This window comes from Aythya fuligula, chromosome 14 (assembly GCF_009819795.1).
Source record: "Aythya fuligula isolate bAytFul2 chromosome 14, bAytFul2.pri, whole genome shotgun sequence".
In the NCBI taxonomy this organism is placed as follows: domain Eukaryota; kingdom Metazoa; phylum Chordata; class Aves; order Anseriformes; family Anatidae; genus Aythya; species Aythya fuligula.
Genome location: NC_045572.1, coordinates 7,771,833 through 7,787,318, shown reverse-complemented (window position 1 = coordinate 7,787,318; position 15,486 = coordinate 7,771,833). Strand labels below are relative to the sequence as shown.

At 54.7% G+C, this 15,486-nt stretch overlaps 1 protein-coding gene across 4 annotated transcripts in view; it reads left to right on the top strand.

The window, feature by feature from the left end:
- The window catches only part of LOC116494755 (protocadherin gamma-C5-like), a 67,243-nt gene extending 52,982 nt beyond the window's left edge, over window positions 1-14,261 (top strand). For all 4 annotated transcript variants that reach the window (XM_032196819.1, XM_032196818.1, XM_032196817.1 and 1 more), the window contains 2 exons: window positions 8,993-9,081; window positions 13,443-14,261. In XM_032196819.1, coding sequence (XP_032052710.1) covers window positions 8,993-9,081; window positions 13,443-13,669 — 316 coding nt within the window. In that variant the 3' untranslated portion in view covers window positions 13,670-14,261. The remainder of the gene's footprint in view (window positions 1-8,992; window positions 9,082-13,442) is intronic.
- The last annotated feature ends 1,225 nt before the right edge of the window (window positions 14,262-15,486 follow it).

Below are 15,486 nucleotides of genomic sequence, written 5' to 3'. Positions count from 1 at the left end.
AGGAGCCTGGAAGGAGACCCAAGCTCTGGTCTCACTCTCAAAACCGTGGCTGAATTTTTGCTTATTTGTGCATAATATCAAAAAGATAACAAGCCCTGGCAGTACAGCAAAGACTGGCCTCCCAAATGAGCACCCGTCCCCTGATCTATTTCTCTTGCCTCCGGGCCAGAGAAGTTTGTTCTTTGTGGTCCACAGGGAGAAAGCAATGATGGAAAATGTTGAACAAGTGCCCTTCACCTCTCCTGTCTTCCCTCCTAGTGCTTAGGCATGGGCAGAGGTCCTCCTCAAGGAGGTCCTCCCTTCCTGGAGGACCGTCAGGGTAAGAAAGGACTTACCTTGGGGAACCACCTTCCTCTGCAAATACCCCAGCCACAGGTTATTGTGTATGAGGAGACTGGCTCCAGAATAACTCCTATGCTAAAAGATTACAGCAGCAGGAGGAAATTTGGGTGCTGTGCTGCCTTGGCTGGCTGGCTCAGGCCCCGTGTGGCTGCAGGGGGGAGTCACCACGTCCCCATGCTCTCTGGTTCCTGGTGGCCTCCTGGGCAGCTCCCAGGGAGGATGTGACCATGCCATAGTGCCATCCACTGGGTCCTGGATTTTGGTGTCGGAGCTTGCAGTTAAACACTGGTGGCAGCTGGTTGTGTCTGAGTCTTTCCCTGGCTCGGCTCGGTCTTTTAGCTTAGGAGAAAGAAAGTTAAGAGACTGCTGGTAGTTGTAATGAGCATTGTAGCAATTAAACTTTGTCATTAGCCTCTCCTGGCCGACAAAGGTAAAATGGATTGAGGATTTGATGTAAAGCTAAATGTATTCCTACCAGAAACCAAGCATGGGCTTTAAAACAAGGCTATTGCTGGAAAAGTTTTCTCAGAGGTCTGTTGAGTCCCCAGCACTGAAAACTTTTTAATCAAGAAAAATCTTCCTAGCCCTTTATGCTCTAGTTCAAATGACAATTAACTGGCAAACCGTGTTAACGCAGAAGCACTTGAGAGTCACTGTAATAGTTTTGCTGTGAGAAGAGGGCAAATGAGCCCTGTCAGAACAGCATTACTGCTCCCTTCTCCAGCATCACACCAGAGCTCAAGGCACGGCGCTGGTGCAGTGCAGACCTACCTGTGTCAGGGCCCTTTTCTCAGGTCATGGGACAGTGGCCTTCAGTCCCCAGGCTTAGATCAGGAGAAGTGTTTTTAGTCTAAACCTGTGTTAAAACGTCAAACTGTAGGAGAAAAATTATCAAATGCTCAGTGCCCAGGGTGATCAAACAAGCTGCTCCCCCCGTGCCGTTCCCGTGCTCTGCCATGCATTTCCATGTCTGGTGTGTGAACCCCCAGCTACTGAGGAGGGTGCAAGGGCAGCTGCCCCAGCCCTGCCCACTGTTGCTGTCCCCGGTGTCAGCCCGTGTGCAGGCAGGTCACCTCCTGCTGACACATGTCCCTCTCTGACACCCATTTGCTTGGGGATCACAGGCAGCTGGAAAAAAAGAAAAAAAAGAGAGAGAGAGAGAGAGAGAGAGAGAGAAAAAAGATATGTGCTCATAACTGCATTTGCCTGCTCCAAATTAAATAGCAATAAAGGCAAGGCGGCTTAGGCTGAAGTTTGAATTGGTCCCGGCGGGAGCCCAGCACTGACCTTAAGCTGGAAAGAAGGCTAAAAACCCATGTTTTGATTTCTCCTGTGCTGTCTCCGTGTCAGTTGGAAGAGGGAACACTGCTGTCTTTTCTCAGCATAGCCCTGCCACCGAAACAAACCCCATGTGCCTCCGAGCACCTGGAAGCAGCCGAAACTCAGGGTGAGGTCAGTAAAGCAGGGACCATCTCCCAGTCTCGTACGTCACTGCATTCAGAGCACACTGTTATGGGACAACAGAGAGGGATTGTTCCTTTGTGATCTGAAACACGGGCAAGCTCTGGTTGCACATGCTCAGAAAATAGAGGTCAGACAGCATCCTTTAAAAACACAGTAGGGAGTCAGTCCTGTAGCTGAGTAGAGCGAGTTTCAATTAATCTAATTTGGGAGAAAATGGAGGATAAATTGATTTGTATAATCATGTTTTTATTTTATTGCCTAAAAAAAAAAAAAGAACAGAAGAAAGAAATGCACCTTTGCTGTCTCCGGGCAAATGTTAATGAATACAGAATAATGCTGAGCAGCAAAAGCAATTCCCAAACAAATCAGACCAGCGGTTGTAGTGGGGATTACAGTGCCGAGTGGTCTAAGTGGCGCAGGCGTGGAGCCTGGCAGCACCGCAGGGCATCCCCTGAGGCTGGCAGCGTGGAATGTCCCTGGGCATGGTGTGTGGGGGACAGCACAAGGGCTGGGACTGGTACAGGAGTAATTAAAATCAGCCCTGTGCATCCGTGGTACTTTCCCAACAAGCATCTTTGTTGGCTGGATCTCTGTGCGCCGGTGTGTTCAGCAAAGCGCTGGCCTCGGGTCAGGGTCTGGAGCAGGGGAAGGCTCTGGGTTTTAGAAGAGTTGGGGAATCTTCCTGTCATGGGATGATGGGGACAAGCCCAGAGAGACCATTGGGGGGGGGCTCGCTGGGGTGTGGGGGGCAGTGTGAGAGCCCCGTGTGCTGCTGGGGGAGGGGGGAGCAAAGCTACGAAGGAGGGTGGAGGGCTCTAACCCTGAATCTCCCCGTGCCACTGGTTTCCAGTGCTCCCCCTCCCAGGCTGGACGTGATATGTGGATGCTCACTTCACTTGCCTGTTAAGCAGCACCTCAGCTGCCCCGAGGGGGGTTTGCAGCTGGCTGTGGAGATGCTGCAGCAGTGCTGATGGCAGAGCTGCAAAGGATAGGAAGGGTCTTCCTTCCTTCCTTCCTTCCTTCCTTCCTTCCTTCCTTCCTTCCTTCCTTCCTTCCTTCCTTCCTTCCTTCCTTCCTTCCTTCCTTCCTTCCTTCCTTCCTTCCTTCCTTTCTTTCTTTCCCTTCCTCCTTCCCTCCCTTTCCCCCTTCCCTCCTTTCTTTCTTTTCTTTCTCTTTCTTTCCCTGAGCTCCAATACTTGGGCTTTCAGGAGTAATGGGAACCTCCCTGGGAAAGGTGGAGGACCACAATAGAAAAAAACTGTCCCAAGAATATTTCCTAAAGCACACAGAGGCTTTGGTTCCCTGGTGTCTACAGAGCCTGCATGACACCAAGGGCTGGCAGCAGAAGGAGAGAGCTTCTGGTGTGTGGTCAGGATGTACCTGCATCACCCCAGCATGGCAGGACAGGGAGGTGGCACGTAGGTTGTCCCACAAACCTAGGTGAGACTTCCCAAAGCAGTGGGACGAGTGGCTTCTGCAACCTCCAGCCACCATGCAATGATGGGCAAGCTGGTGGGGTGGCACAGCCAGTAACCGAGCCCTTTCCCAGCAGAAGACAGCAACAAGGGGCTTGCTTTGCTGATTTCTGTGCGAGTGGCAGAAGTGTAGCATATCAGAAACTTCCACCTGGCCATCAGCTCTGGTTGGAACCACACAGCAGGTTCCAGAAGCCTGGTGCTGGAATGAGCAGATGGATAGCATGGGGGAAGCAGGCTGAAAAAGCAAGCAGGACACGGTGCTTGAGGTGGTATCACCCGGAGAACATGTGCCTAATGGGGCATGGGTATCACAGCAGTTTCTGTGGATGGCCTCTGGCACTTCTGGGAAGTTTTAGGAAATGGGGTCTGATCTGTTGGTATCTATCCCAAAGGCACCCAGGGGTTGAGGCCACCAGCTGTGACAGTGGTGTTTGCTTCTGGGTGGGAGGTTTCACAGGTCCTGCAGGTGAATCAAAGATGTGTGGAAGCCTTGGGGCCAGATTTGCTGCTGCTTCTGGCTGTTTTTCATCCTTCTCCCTGTGCAGACACTGGAGCCTCGAGTGATTCCTCAGCGCCTCCTGCAGCATGCAGACCATGGGGCTGCTCTCAGCCTCTTGGCGGCTAGGTCCTGCGTGGGGCTGCAGAGCTCAGACACCAGCTTGTGCCACGTCCTGAGCTGCCCAGGAGAGGAGCTGCATTTTGGTGACTGTTTGATGTTGCTGTGCAGTCTTTGCCCCCAGCCTGGCTGTCTTTTGTTCAGCAAACACCTGGGAGGGAGCCACGTAAGCCCACCAGGGGCCGGGCAGTTTCATTTGTGAAGTGAGGTGTTGCCCTGGTGGGTGTAGAAGCAGGAACGGTTGAAGACCACGGAGCTGCTCCCAGCTTTAGCTGGTTCTCTGGTTTCCTATTGATTGCCATGGTGACAACGCTGCTTTCATGCATTACAAGGCTGCTCAGAGCCTGCCTTGGCTCCGAGCGGGTGCTGCGGTCTGTGGTGCTGTTGGGTGCTGGGATGGGGATAGGAGGGAGAGACCCCGCAGGAGCTGGCCTGGTGCTGGGGGCAGGGGTGGTCCTGCCAGGCAGGGACAGGAGGCGGGGAGCCCTGCGTGGGGACAGGGACATATCCCATTAACGGGATGTGTCCCTCTCTCTGGACAGTCCCCAGCGCATCAGGAGTTACGTCATCACAGCGTTATGTATAGAAACGTTATTTTAGGGAATTTAGCAGGTGTGACATGTATTAGTTTAATTTTTCTCTCTCCATCTGCTTCCTGCGCAGCTGAGCACATGCCACGCTTGGCTGCAGAGGCTCCGGGATCCGACAAGCAGGCGCAAGAACATTTCCAAAGAATTTCTCTAAATAGCTTCCCCGGCATCTTTGTGGCACGGGAGGGGGGTGACAGGGCAGGGGGTGATGGGCTGTGTAGCACAGGCACTGCTTTTGGGGGGGGGCTGGAAGAGCCGTCTTGGTGAGGGGCTCCCCCTGCCCCCCCATTCTCCACCCACAGAGACATCGTGGTCTTTGTTCTGCCCCTGCCACACAGAGCAGCATTTCAGCGCCTTGGCCAGCATCCCTCTCGCTCTGTCAGGCTTTGAGCCTTCCCCCCACCTTGCTGCTAAAATTTGGCGATCCCCTTTGCAAAGTCAGGGCCTGAAATCTGCGCCTTGCCCAAGCCCTCCCCAGCGCCTGTAATTGCATTACGGAAGAGGCAGGGAATGTGCAGAGCATGGGGGAAGGGCGGGCGGCATCCTCTGCTAGAGGAAAAGGAAAAAAGGAATTGCAGCAATTTCTGAGCCGGTGCTGTAATTTGGGAGGGCTCTGGCTTGGGCAGTGGGACTGCTGGAGGATGGGGCTGCAGGGAGGGGGATGTTGGCCCCGGGGCACGGCCGTGTCCCCAGCACACCTCCAGAGCTGGCTGTGACAGATCCTTTCCCTGCTGCTTGTCACCGTGCCAGCGTGAAAACGCTGGAGGCTGAGATTTTATTTCTGGTGTTGCCTCTGGCTGGGGCTGGGTGTGGGAGGCAGCTTGGGGGGGTGGGGGGCTGGAAAGGAGACAGACGGAACGGGGAAAGACAGCAGTGCAAGGGGAGGGGGACAGGCTGGGGTGCAGGCTGGGAGCATCAGGGCTGCTTAGGAATGGGGCTGGGAGAAGGGGCTCGGAGAAACTGCCCAGCCCTGGAGGCAGGGAGAGGGATGCTCCAGCTGGTCCTGCCCCTGCAGGGAGGTGATGGGAGGCTGGGGAAGGAAAAGGGAAGGGGCTGGGGGGTGAGGTGGACCCCAGTCATGTTCCCTCCCCCCCCACAGCAGGGAAGCCTGGGGGTGGCTGGGGCTGTGGGGTGGGACCAGCACTGGCACAGGGGCTGGTGCTGGAGAAGCTGGAAAACCCCAAAGATGAGAGGTGGCTGAGGGTGGCACCACCCTGCCTGGCACCCTTGGGGAGACAGAGCCTCATCCTTGGGGTATGGGGCACCCAGCGGCCACTCGAGCCCTGGCAGCACCCTTCTGGCACAAATCAGCTTCTCCATTTTCCTGTGGCACTGCTACAGCCTGGCCTTCCAGCTGCAGAATGAGGAAAACAATTTTTTTTTTTTTTTTTTTTTTTGGAATTTCACCGGGCAGTTGTGCAAATAAATGTTTGTGAGGCATTTGGATGCCATAGTAACAAGCTCCATAGAAACCCTGCAAGGAAATGAATAATTCTGTACTGGAAGTGAAAGTTAAATAGGGACAACATGTTGGTCAGGGGAAGCAGAAAACAGTCGGTCAGCAAAGCACCGGGGTCCACCCCATGCATGGCTTGGGCAGATGCTTGTGGAAAGCCCCTGCCCTGCTGTGTAATTAGCCAGCCGTGTGATTTGGAGCTGTATCAAAGGCTGCAGGACAGACCTTTCATTTTGGCATTTCCTAACGTCCACGCATCCCGTTTGGCTGGGCTTGATGACATCCAGATCGACCTGGCTGTGTGCGTGCACCTGTGGGCGCCCACGTCTCCATGTGCTTCCCCTGCTCCATGTGTCCACTACGCTCTGATCCCCCTCGGATGCAGCATCAATGGGTTCCTCTTTGTCTCAAATGCAGGCTTGCTTCCTTCCCTCCAGTCCTAGTGCTGGATGCCTTCCCAAAAACAAAAGCCAGCTATTTTCTGAGCTTTGAAGCGTGGAATAGAATTAAACAGGAAAAAAAAAAATCTGTCCTCTGTAGGATGGGTTTTTATAAAAAGCCTATTGAGTCAACACCATTTGTATTAAAAACTGCGAGTCCTTGCAGTCATTTCCATAGGAACCAGCCTCCTGTTCCGGGCAGCATCCCCGCAGCAGCCGGGGGGAGCGGGATGCTCGCTGCTGAGCTGTGCACCAGCCATTCAGGGCTCCGTCCTATAGCCCTGGCAGACAGCCAGCTCTGGTCATCAGCTGTGTGCCTGGCTGTTTTTCTTTTTTTTTCAGTGCAAGAAGTTATTTTAGGGTGTTTTTAGATTACTGCATTTATTTTTCCTCTGCTTCTGAATTCTGAATGATTGCACTCGTAAGTAATTCAGCACTTGAATTTCCTGCTTGCAGAGATGAGCTCAATACCATTTCTGCAACTCAGGCATTTCTAAAATAGCTTTTCTGCATGACACCACGGGGAGCAGGAACATGCTTTGGGCCTGTTTGTGCAATTAGGGATTGCTGGGTGCAGCAGGCTTGGGGGAAAGGACCTGGGGACGTCAGGTTGAACAGGAGAACAACTGGGTTGTACTGGCAAGGCTGTGATGTCACATTAAAGAGGGGTCAAACCTCAGTCTCTGACTCCAAAACAGAGGTCAAACCACCAGAATGCTACAATCTAAAAAATTTGTCACTTTCTTCTGCTTTTCCTTTCCTCCATCCCCAGATCACGTCGTTGTTCAGGGGCTGCCCTGAGAGGCAGCACCAGGAGGGATGTGTGGAGCTGCCCACTCCCAGCATTTCGGGACTGGGTTCTGGCAGCACTGGGAAAGCTGGGACTACCGGTTGGGGAGGGGGTGGGGAGCACTGGGGTTAAGCGATGGCTGCACGGGCTGTGGTTTGACACGGGGTTTAGGTTCCTAAGCCCTTTATAGGATCTAGCCTGGGGCTCTATTCCCAGCTCGGACGTGCCCCTGGTCCTCAGCTGTCCTCTGGCCTGCGGAGTCAGGGCACGGCCCTGGTACGAGCACCGAGATCAGCCGGTGAGGCAGGCAGACCTCACTGTTGGCCTTCTTGAAACCGTGCCACCATATGCGCAGCAGGGGATCGATATAAATAGGTTTTGGGATGCCCTGGGTTGCAACAGATGGCAGGTATTTCGGCAGCCTGGCAGGGCAGCCTCCGCTACATCGGGGACTGCTCGCATCCCACGCAGACAAAACTGGGCTGTGAGAGCAGGAACGTTTGTGCTGCTTTGTGCAGCAAGGAGCCGCAGGAAGGGCGATTTTGTGGGGCTGCCACAGGTCCTGTGTTTCTTCAGGCACCTTGCTTAAGACCAGCTCTGCAGTTGGGTACCCAGGAGGGTCCATGTGCCCGTCTCCGTTATGCTCACCTCTCCTTGAGTTTCGGAGGGACTTTGCACATGGATACCTGTCACTGGGTCTGTACCAGGTGTGTGACAGAGCAGGACTACCTGGGGTAGCCCAGAGCTCTCCAACACACTCAGCCAAGCATCTGCTTTTTTTAAATTCTGGTGTACAGGACACTGGTACACCAGGGAAAGCTGGTGTGCATTTGGAACTTCCCTCCTTGAAAAGCTTTGATGCAGCTGCGGCAGGGACCCAAGCACCAGACCCAGGTCCCCGTGGTGGATCTGTGCCATGGTCACCTGGCTGGTGGCATTTTGAGGTCTCCATGCTGGAGGCAGGGCTGTGGGAAAACATCCCTGGCCACTCTGGAGGGAAAGTGAGGCCGCGAGTGAAGGGTGGCTGAGCACAGCTGCCGGGCACCTGGCAGGCATCAATGCAGAGCTTGTTAGGCAGTGCACAGAGCGCTGATTGTAACCTCACCACAAAATCTCCTCCTGGACCAAAGCCTGGTGGCACCCCCAGAGCTTTCCCAGGCAGACCCGTGGTGCTCAGGTCCTGTCAGCCTGCCCCAGGGAACCACAGTGGTTGCTCACCTCCTCTCGTGGCTCCTGGTGGCTGCTCCTGGCCTCCCTTCAGGGCAGGAGCTGCAGAGATGGGCAGCTGCCTCCCTGCTGATCCCCAATCCCCTGGCTCCGTGGGATTTTCTCACCCTCAATCCCATGAATGAAGCTGCAGAGTGGAGTCATAGCTTGAAACGACTTGAAAGGGCAGCCACCTCATGTGGCCTGCAAAAGGAACCTGGTCATACAGGGGTGTGTGCTGCTCTGTGGCTCTAGGGCTGGCATTTCTTGTGGTCTCTAACTGGAGGGAAGGCACTTAGGGGGATTTCAAGGTCCTTAGGTGCAGGCTGTCTCAATCAGCAGGAGTTAGGAAGGCATTCCTGGAAGTGCCACTCAGCTCCAAGTACTTTTGGTGTTGGTGGTTATTCGTCAAAAGCCTTGGAGAGGGATGGAGACTTCTGAGAGTGTTTAGACTCCGGAGAGTTATTTAATAGAGGGATTTAAAGCCCACAGCCTCCTCTCTGCCAGCGCTGCCCTCAGAGCTGCTCAATGCATCCACAGCCTTGGCTTCTGAAGCCCACTCCTCCTCGCCCAGCTGGGGTAACTTTCTGCTTCCTTTCTTTTCCTGTAGCTCCCAGAATGGAGAGGAAGGTGGAGCCTGGCCGAACAACCAGTTTGACACGGAGATGCTGCAAGCCATGATCCTGGCGTCGGCAAACGGTCAGTGTCCTTTGCGTGCGGGGAACCCACGGCCCTTGCCTCACAGGGGCTTCTCAGATGCGTGCCATTAGGTCAGATGCTTGTGGGATTGACGTGAGCGGGTTAGCTGGAGTGGATTCGGGTGGATGAGCTGAACAGAGGCCGTCTGCATTACCCTGCGGGGGGGCAGGCAGGGGAGATGCCATCGGCAGAGTGCAGGCAGGGCACCCAAACTGTGCTGCTCGTGCACTGGACAGTGTCATCTGCCCTGTGATGGGACTGTGATGAACAAATGAGCCGGTCTTGGGATGTATTACGAGCTGTTTTATTCCAGAAGGCTGCAGTAAACAAAATACCTGCCGTGGTCTTGTGGCTGCCGGTGGCCAGAAGCAGGCATTCAGGCAAAGCTTGGGAGCAGGAGGCTGCTGTAGAGAAGCGGCTCCTTTACATCCCCACGGTGAGGGGGAGCTCACTGCAGCAGGGATGCTCTGAGGGTAGAACTGGGGGTCATCAGAGCAGGACCCCCAGCACGGCTCCTGTCCAGCACCCCGCTGGGGCTCACCGGGGTCAGCCGGGGGCTGTGGCTGTGCCCCCAGGCTGCAGTCACTGGGCTTCCTTTGGGGTAATTCCCCTATTTCCTTGGGTTGTCCTGTTTTACGGCTGCATTGTGTGAAAGCAGCAGACGGGGAGGAGTGTTCTGTGCGCCCGCGATCTCCCTGGCTTTGTGTAAGTGCAATTACCACTCTATGCAACACTCCGCATAAAGAGCCCGGTTTTCATAAAGCCTTTATTTATAAATACCTCCAGGCTTCCCCCCCCCCCCCCCCCCCCCCCCCCCCCCCCCCCGGGTTTAAAAATAGAAACAACAGCACAGCCATAAAACCCTGGGTAAAATGCTTTGGATGTTTTCTTTGAGCTCTTGGGAGAGAAGGAATCTGGGGGAGGAGGGTAGTGCTCGATGCTGCTTTCTCGGAAAGCCGCTGCAGCCCTCTGCAGCCACCAGGCAGCCCTGAGCCACAGCTGCTGGGGAAGGGGACGGAGGAATTGGGCAATGGAGTTGTTTACGCTCAGGGGAAAAAAAGAAATGATGTGAAAATGGGACTCTGCTCTGAAAAACGGCCCTGGAAAAAAACTGCCTGCGGGGACCCATGTGGTTATCATCCCTGGTGCCTCCAGATCCCGTTTCCTTGCTCACAAATAACCTGGTTTTCTGGCTGCGTCAGGACCTGAGAGCCATGCAGGTCCCTTCCAGGTCAAGCTCTGGCTCCTGCGTAGCCCCAGGCCCTATTCAGGCAAATCTCCCCCGGTCCACATGTCTCTGAGGGCCCTAACCTCTCCCCAGGGGGCTGCATTAAAGCAGGAGAGGAGCACAAGTGGTTTTCCCTGCTGCATCGCAGGGAGAGGCATCTCGGAGGTGTCTCCTTCCCCTGAGACACAGCCCCAACCCTCTCTCTCCACCTTCAGTGCAGCATAAGTCCTCAAAAGTATTTTGTTGTTGTTTTCGTTGTTTTTTTCCCCACTGGAGCTGTATTTTCATCAGTCTCCTCTGCTCTCTGCTTTGCTGTTCTCGCTCATTAAGTTAATAGTGCTGATTGGAGCAGGCTTTGATGAGAGGCAGGGCTAATTGCCCACTAAGCCTTGTGTTGCTCATCCTTGGGTAATGTTTCCTGGCTGTTTAAATGGTTCTCGTCTCTTAATGTCCCCTGCTGGGCTCTGGTTGAGCTCCAAAGGGGAGGAAGCTCCTATGAGCCTGAGCTGCTCCATGCTGGAGACCTCCAGGGGCAGGAGCTCCTCTGATGCTGCCCTGCTCCACCAGCTTCTGGAAAGGGTTGGTGCAGTCCTACCCGCATCTTTACCCAGTGCCATCTTTGTGCTTCGTTTCAAATCCTCTGGCTCCTCTGCCCTTGGAGCTGGGAGCCTGGGAAGTTTGAAAATCCAGTATTTTTTATCAGTCTGCAGGGGCAGAGGCAGCTGCTAGGACAGACCAAGGAGCAGGGATGCTCCAGGAAACCAGATACTGAAGGGCAGGCATATGAGGCACACTGTCCTTAAAATACTTCATTTTTTTTGTCAAGAATTTATAGGGGTGCTGTGAGACAGCGAGGGAGCCCGCAGACAGCGAGGCGGCCCGAGCAGCCTCACTATATCGGGTCTCCAAAAGCCCCAGCAGCAGCTGCAGCAGCAGCAAGTGCTCCAGAGCTGCCTCCCCCGACCTCCTGTCCCCTCTGCTTATGGGGGAGTGGAGCCAGAAGGTGGTTATTTTTGCCAAAGCCTTGTTTTCCTCCTCACCATGTGGCTGCAGGGGCCTCGGGGCTTTTTTTGGCTAACGGCTGGCCACTGGTGGAGGCTGAGCATAACCTTTCCAGCAAGAAGAAATGAAGTGCCCTGCTTGGCAAGAGCAGCTATGTGCTGAGTTATAAACCTCTATTGTCCCTGTTCCCTCTTCTTTTCAGCCCTAATGGCAATGTTACCTAGAAACAGCCCTTTGCTCTTGTGCTGGACCAGCTGGAGGGCTGGGAACCTCATAGGAGGCATTTTCTCCTGGAAAGCTGTGCTGTGACTGCAAACGAGTTCGTGGGGACCAGTTGTGCTGGGTGCTGCCGGGAGCCCCCAGACCCTTCCTGCACAAAGCATCTGGGATGCTCCTCGGGCACGGGACACTGTTCCCAACCCCCCAGGCCCCCACCCAGGCTGTCACAGGCTAAATTGCAGCAATGGACGAGACCGCAAAAAAGATCTGCCCGGCTGCAGCCTGGCCTGGGCACAGCTCCAGGCATCCCAGCACAGCTCAGAGCCCCCCAGTGGGTGTGAGGCTGGGCTGGGTTTAATGAAATGAGATTCTGCTGGGACCAGGGATCACAAACCTCTGCGAGATGTTTTAAAACGAGAAGGTAGTGAGCAGTAAAACCCTGAAACAGAGAGTGAGCACTGAGCTTTGCAGCAGATGTAATCGCCTGGCCCTGCACGTCTTCCCCAGCCCATCTGCCTGCCCCAGGTCCCCAGAGCCCCCAGATTCTGGGACCCTTCCAGGAGGAGCTGTCCCCGGCCTGTCTCTGAGCTCGTGCTGTGTTTTCCTCCCTCTGCTCCAGCGGAGCAGCTGTAATTTTTCAAGCTGTGATTGCTCAATGCCCCTGACCTCTCCAAGGAGGCACGTGCACAGGAATATTTCAGGGCACTGGGGGGCTCGGTGCCCTGCCAGAAGGATGAATCAGCTGCCTCTGCCTGCTGGGGGCAAAGCCAAGGCAACACAGAGGCGTGTGTGGGTCTGATCCAGAGAGGCGATGCACGAGGGGACCAGCCCCTGACTTCTGCTGGTGGTTTGCCTCTACTCCTGCAGGCTGGGGAAGGAGGGACGAGCAGTGCTGGGCTCTGCCTTGGGCCCTTCAGACGCCCAGGGTTTCCCAGCCCTCCAGGAGAGCAGTTAAAAGCCCCCTGCATAAGAGGGGGGGCAGGATTTCAGCAGGCTGCTTCCCTGTGAGGCTGTGTGGGGATGCTGGCTGGGGCTGCACATGTTGGAGATGATGGTACAGGGCTGCTGGAGGAGCACTGCTCGTGCTCTGCCCTCCCTCCCCACTTGTTTCTCCCCCCTCCCCCCATTTCCATCTGGTCTCTGCCTCCAGCATCCTAGGGGAGCCCTGCTCTCTGCAATTTCCTTCCCTTCCCTTCCCTTCCCTTCCCTTCCCTTCCCTTCCCTTCCCTTCCCTTCCCTTCCCTTCCCTTCCCTTCCCTTCCCTTCCCTTCCCTTCCCTTCCCTTCCCTTCCCTTCCCTTCCCTTCCCTTCCCTTCCCTTCCCTTCCCTTCCCTTCCCTTCCCTTCCCTTCCCTTCCCTTCCCTTCCCTTCCCTTCCCTTCCCTTCCCTTCCCTTCCCTTCCCTTCCCTTCCCCCAGCACAGCTCGCTCCCAGATCTGCACTAGCGCAGCGATCGCTTTGTGCTCGGCTTCCTGGAGCCATTTTGCAGTACTGCAAGGGAGGGATTTCTCTTTATCGATCTGTCTGCTCCCAGAATAAACCTGGCTGGGAAAACGCTGGAGTCAGGGGTTTAGATGCAGGGGCAGGGAAAAAAAAAAAAAAAATGTAGAGCTCGGTATTGGATTTGCCGTAATGCACTGCTAATGGCTGGGGCTGCTCGGTGTATACTTTGGGCTGCTGGAGTTGGGGGGTTGGTCTCCGGGGAGCAGTGCAGAGCAGGAGAGGTTGTGTCCTGCCCTGGCATCCCCCATCCCCAAACCCCAAGGGCTCAGCCTGGCCTTCCTCCCAGGAGATGCCAGGAGGGAGGAGGAGGATGCTGGGGGGCATCTCCCCCGTGCGATAGCGATGAAGAAGGGTTTGGGGGACAGGCTGACCACCCGTGCTAACGCCCTGCCCTTCTCTCTGCCCCGCAGAGGCCGCTGATGGCAACTCGACGCTTGGGGGGGGCACGGGCACCATGGGCCTGAGCGCCCGCTACGGCCCCCAGTTCACCCTGCAGCATGTCCCCGATTACCGGCAGAACGTCTACATCCCGGGCAGCACCGCCACCCTCACCAACGCTGCCGGCAAGAGCAACGCCAAGGGGTCCTCGGGCGGCAACAAGAAGAAATCCGGGAAGAAGGAGAAGGAGAAGAAGTAGAGAGGAGACCTCAGAGCGTCAGGGCAGCGCGCTCCAGCACTCCCCCAAAACACAGGAGGACGAATGTGGATTTTATTATTTTTTTTTTAAAACGATTTTTTTTTTTTTTTTGGTGATGCAAAAGTTAGGAAGCGCTGCGAATGTATCGTCATCATCAGAGCTAGGAGCAGGGTGTCTCTGCTGTTAGATCTCATGATGAAAACCAATCTGGAAAACGAAAGCTAACGCAAACAAGTGCCCTGTTAATACTAGCCAACGTTTTATACGACCCCTCGGGTATTAGAATATGCAAGGTGGAAGGGCTTCTGCCATGTCTTCGGATTTGATTTGCTCCAAGATTGTCCAAGAAAGGCACGAGGCTTGTGCTCGGCTTTGTCCAGTGTAAATAATTTTAACAGCGATCTTTTAATTTATAGACCTTTGATCATTTTTGGAAAGAAAAAGCAACTTCCTAGCCTAGAACCCATGCTCCAGATTTTTTTGCTCTTTAGCTTTCTTTTAGCGAAATTCACCCTGAACTAGTCATAGCAGTGGATTTGTTGGTAGGGAGTGCTTTGGTTCCTGTTTACCTGTTATCTGAAAAAAAAAAAAAGAAAAAAAGTAAGTGTTTATATTGCATGAATCAAAGGGAACAATGCAGAGCTGCATCCTAAACATTTATTTTTTTTTTAAGTGCAACCAGCGATGGCCTGAAAAATGAGATAAAAACTCCTGGTGTCTGAGCAGGAGGGAATTCAGCGCGGGGCTCCTGAGGTGCGCGCAGCTGCCCCGGCGGTTCTGGGGGTCTCTGAAGAGCAGACACATCTCATCCCTCTTTTGCAGTAAATATTTATATGTACAGTAAATGTCCTTTTGGAATTAAAGCTAAGGGAGCCACAGCCCCCCCGCGGTGGGCTCCTTCCACCTGTGGGGGGGGCTGGGGTCTGCCCATGTCTCCCCCCATCACTCCTGCATGCCTGTCACTGGCGTCACGCCGTGCTCCACGGATCCCGGGGTGTCCTCGCATGCCCACACAGCTTGGGGTGAAGGCGCCGGTGGAGGTGCCGTGTCTGTCCGGGGCTGGGGGATCACCATTTTGTACTTGGGGAGCTTTGGGTACTGAGTAAGTGACAATTGGCGTGGTGGCACCTGAGGATACAACCCGGGCCAGGGATCTTTGAGCTGGGGGTGAGTGCGTGGTGTCCCTGCAAAGGGGGGTGCAGCTGGCACCAGTTTGGAGGAGATGGTGCTGGCTTTGGGATTGCCACCCCACAGAGGGAACAGAACGTTGAGGAATAGGATTTCTCCACGCTGAGCACATTTCAAGCAAACCCAGCCCGGAGAAGGGTCCCAGTGGCCTCAGCAGCACTGCCCGTGCCACCCACTGTTTGGGGCACCCCAAGCTTCCCATTTCAGACCAGTCGTGGGTGCCCATGCGGGCAGAGAGGGGCTTTTGGTACCCAGAGGTGGGGAGGCAGTGGCCACCCTGGGGTCCGCTCGGTTTCCTGCGGGTTCCTTTTTCTCTTTTTAATCACTAACACATAACTCACCTGAGCAGGTCCAGCCCCGCACAGGATGCTCACGGCGCCCTGTCCACCTCCACAGTGGCCGCAGGGAGCAGCCCCCACCCCTAGTGCCGCTTCCACAGGCCCACGTAGCTGTCACGTCCCCTCTAGAAACGCTGTAGATGAATCGTAGTCTTTATATTTCTTTTTAATCTGCAAGCTGAAGGTAGTGTAGTGAGTGTCGTGTATTTAGTGGCGTGTTATTTTTATCTCGGTAACTAACTTGTGGACACCAGTATTTTCGATTTCTCTGTATCTTCTTTCCATGTGGTC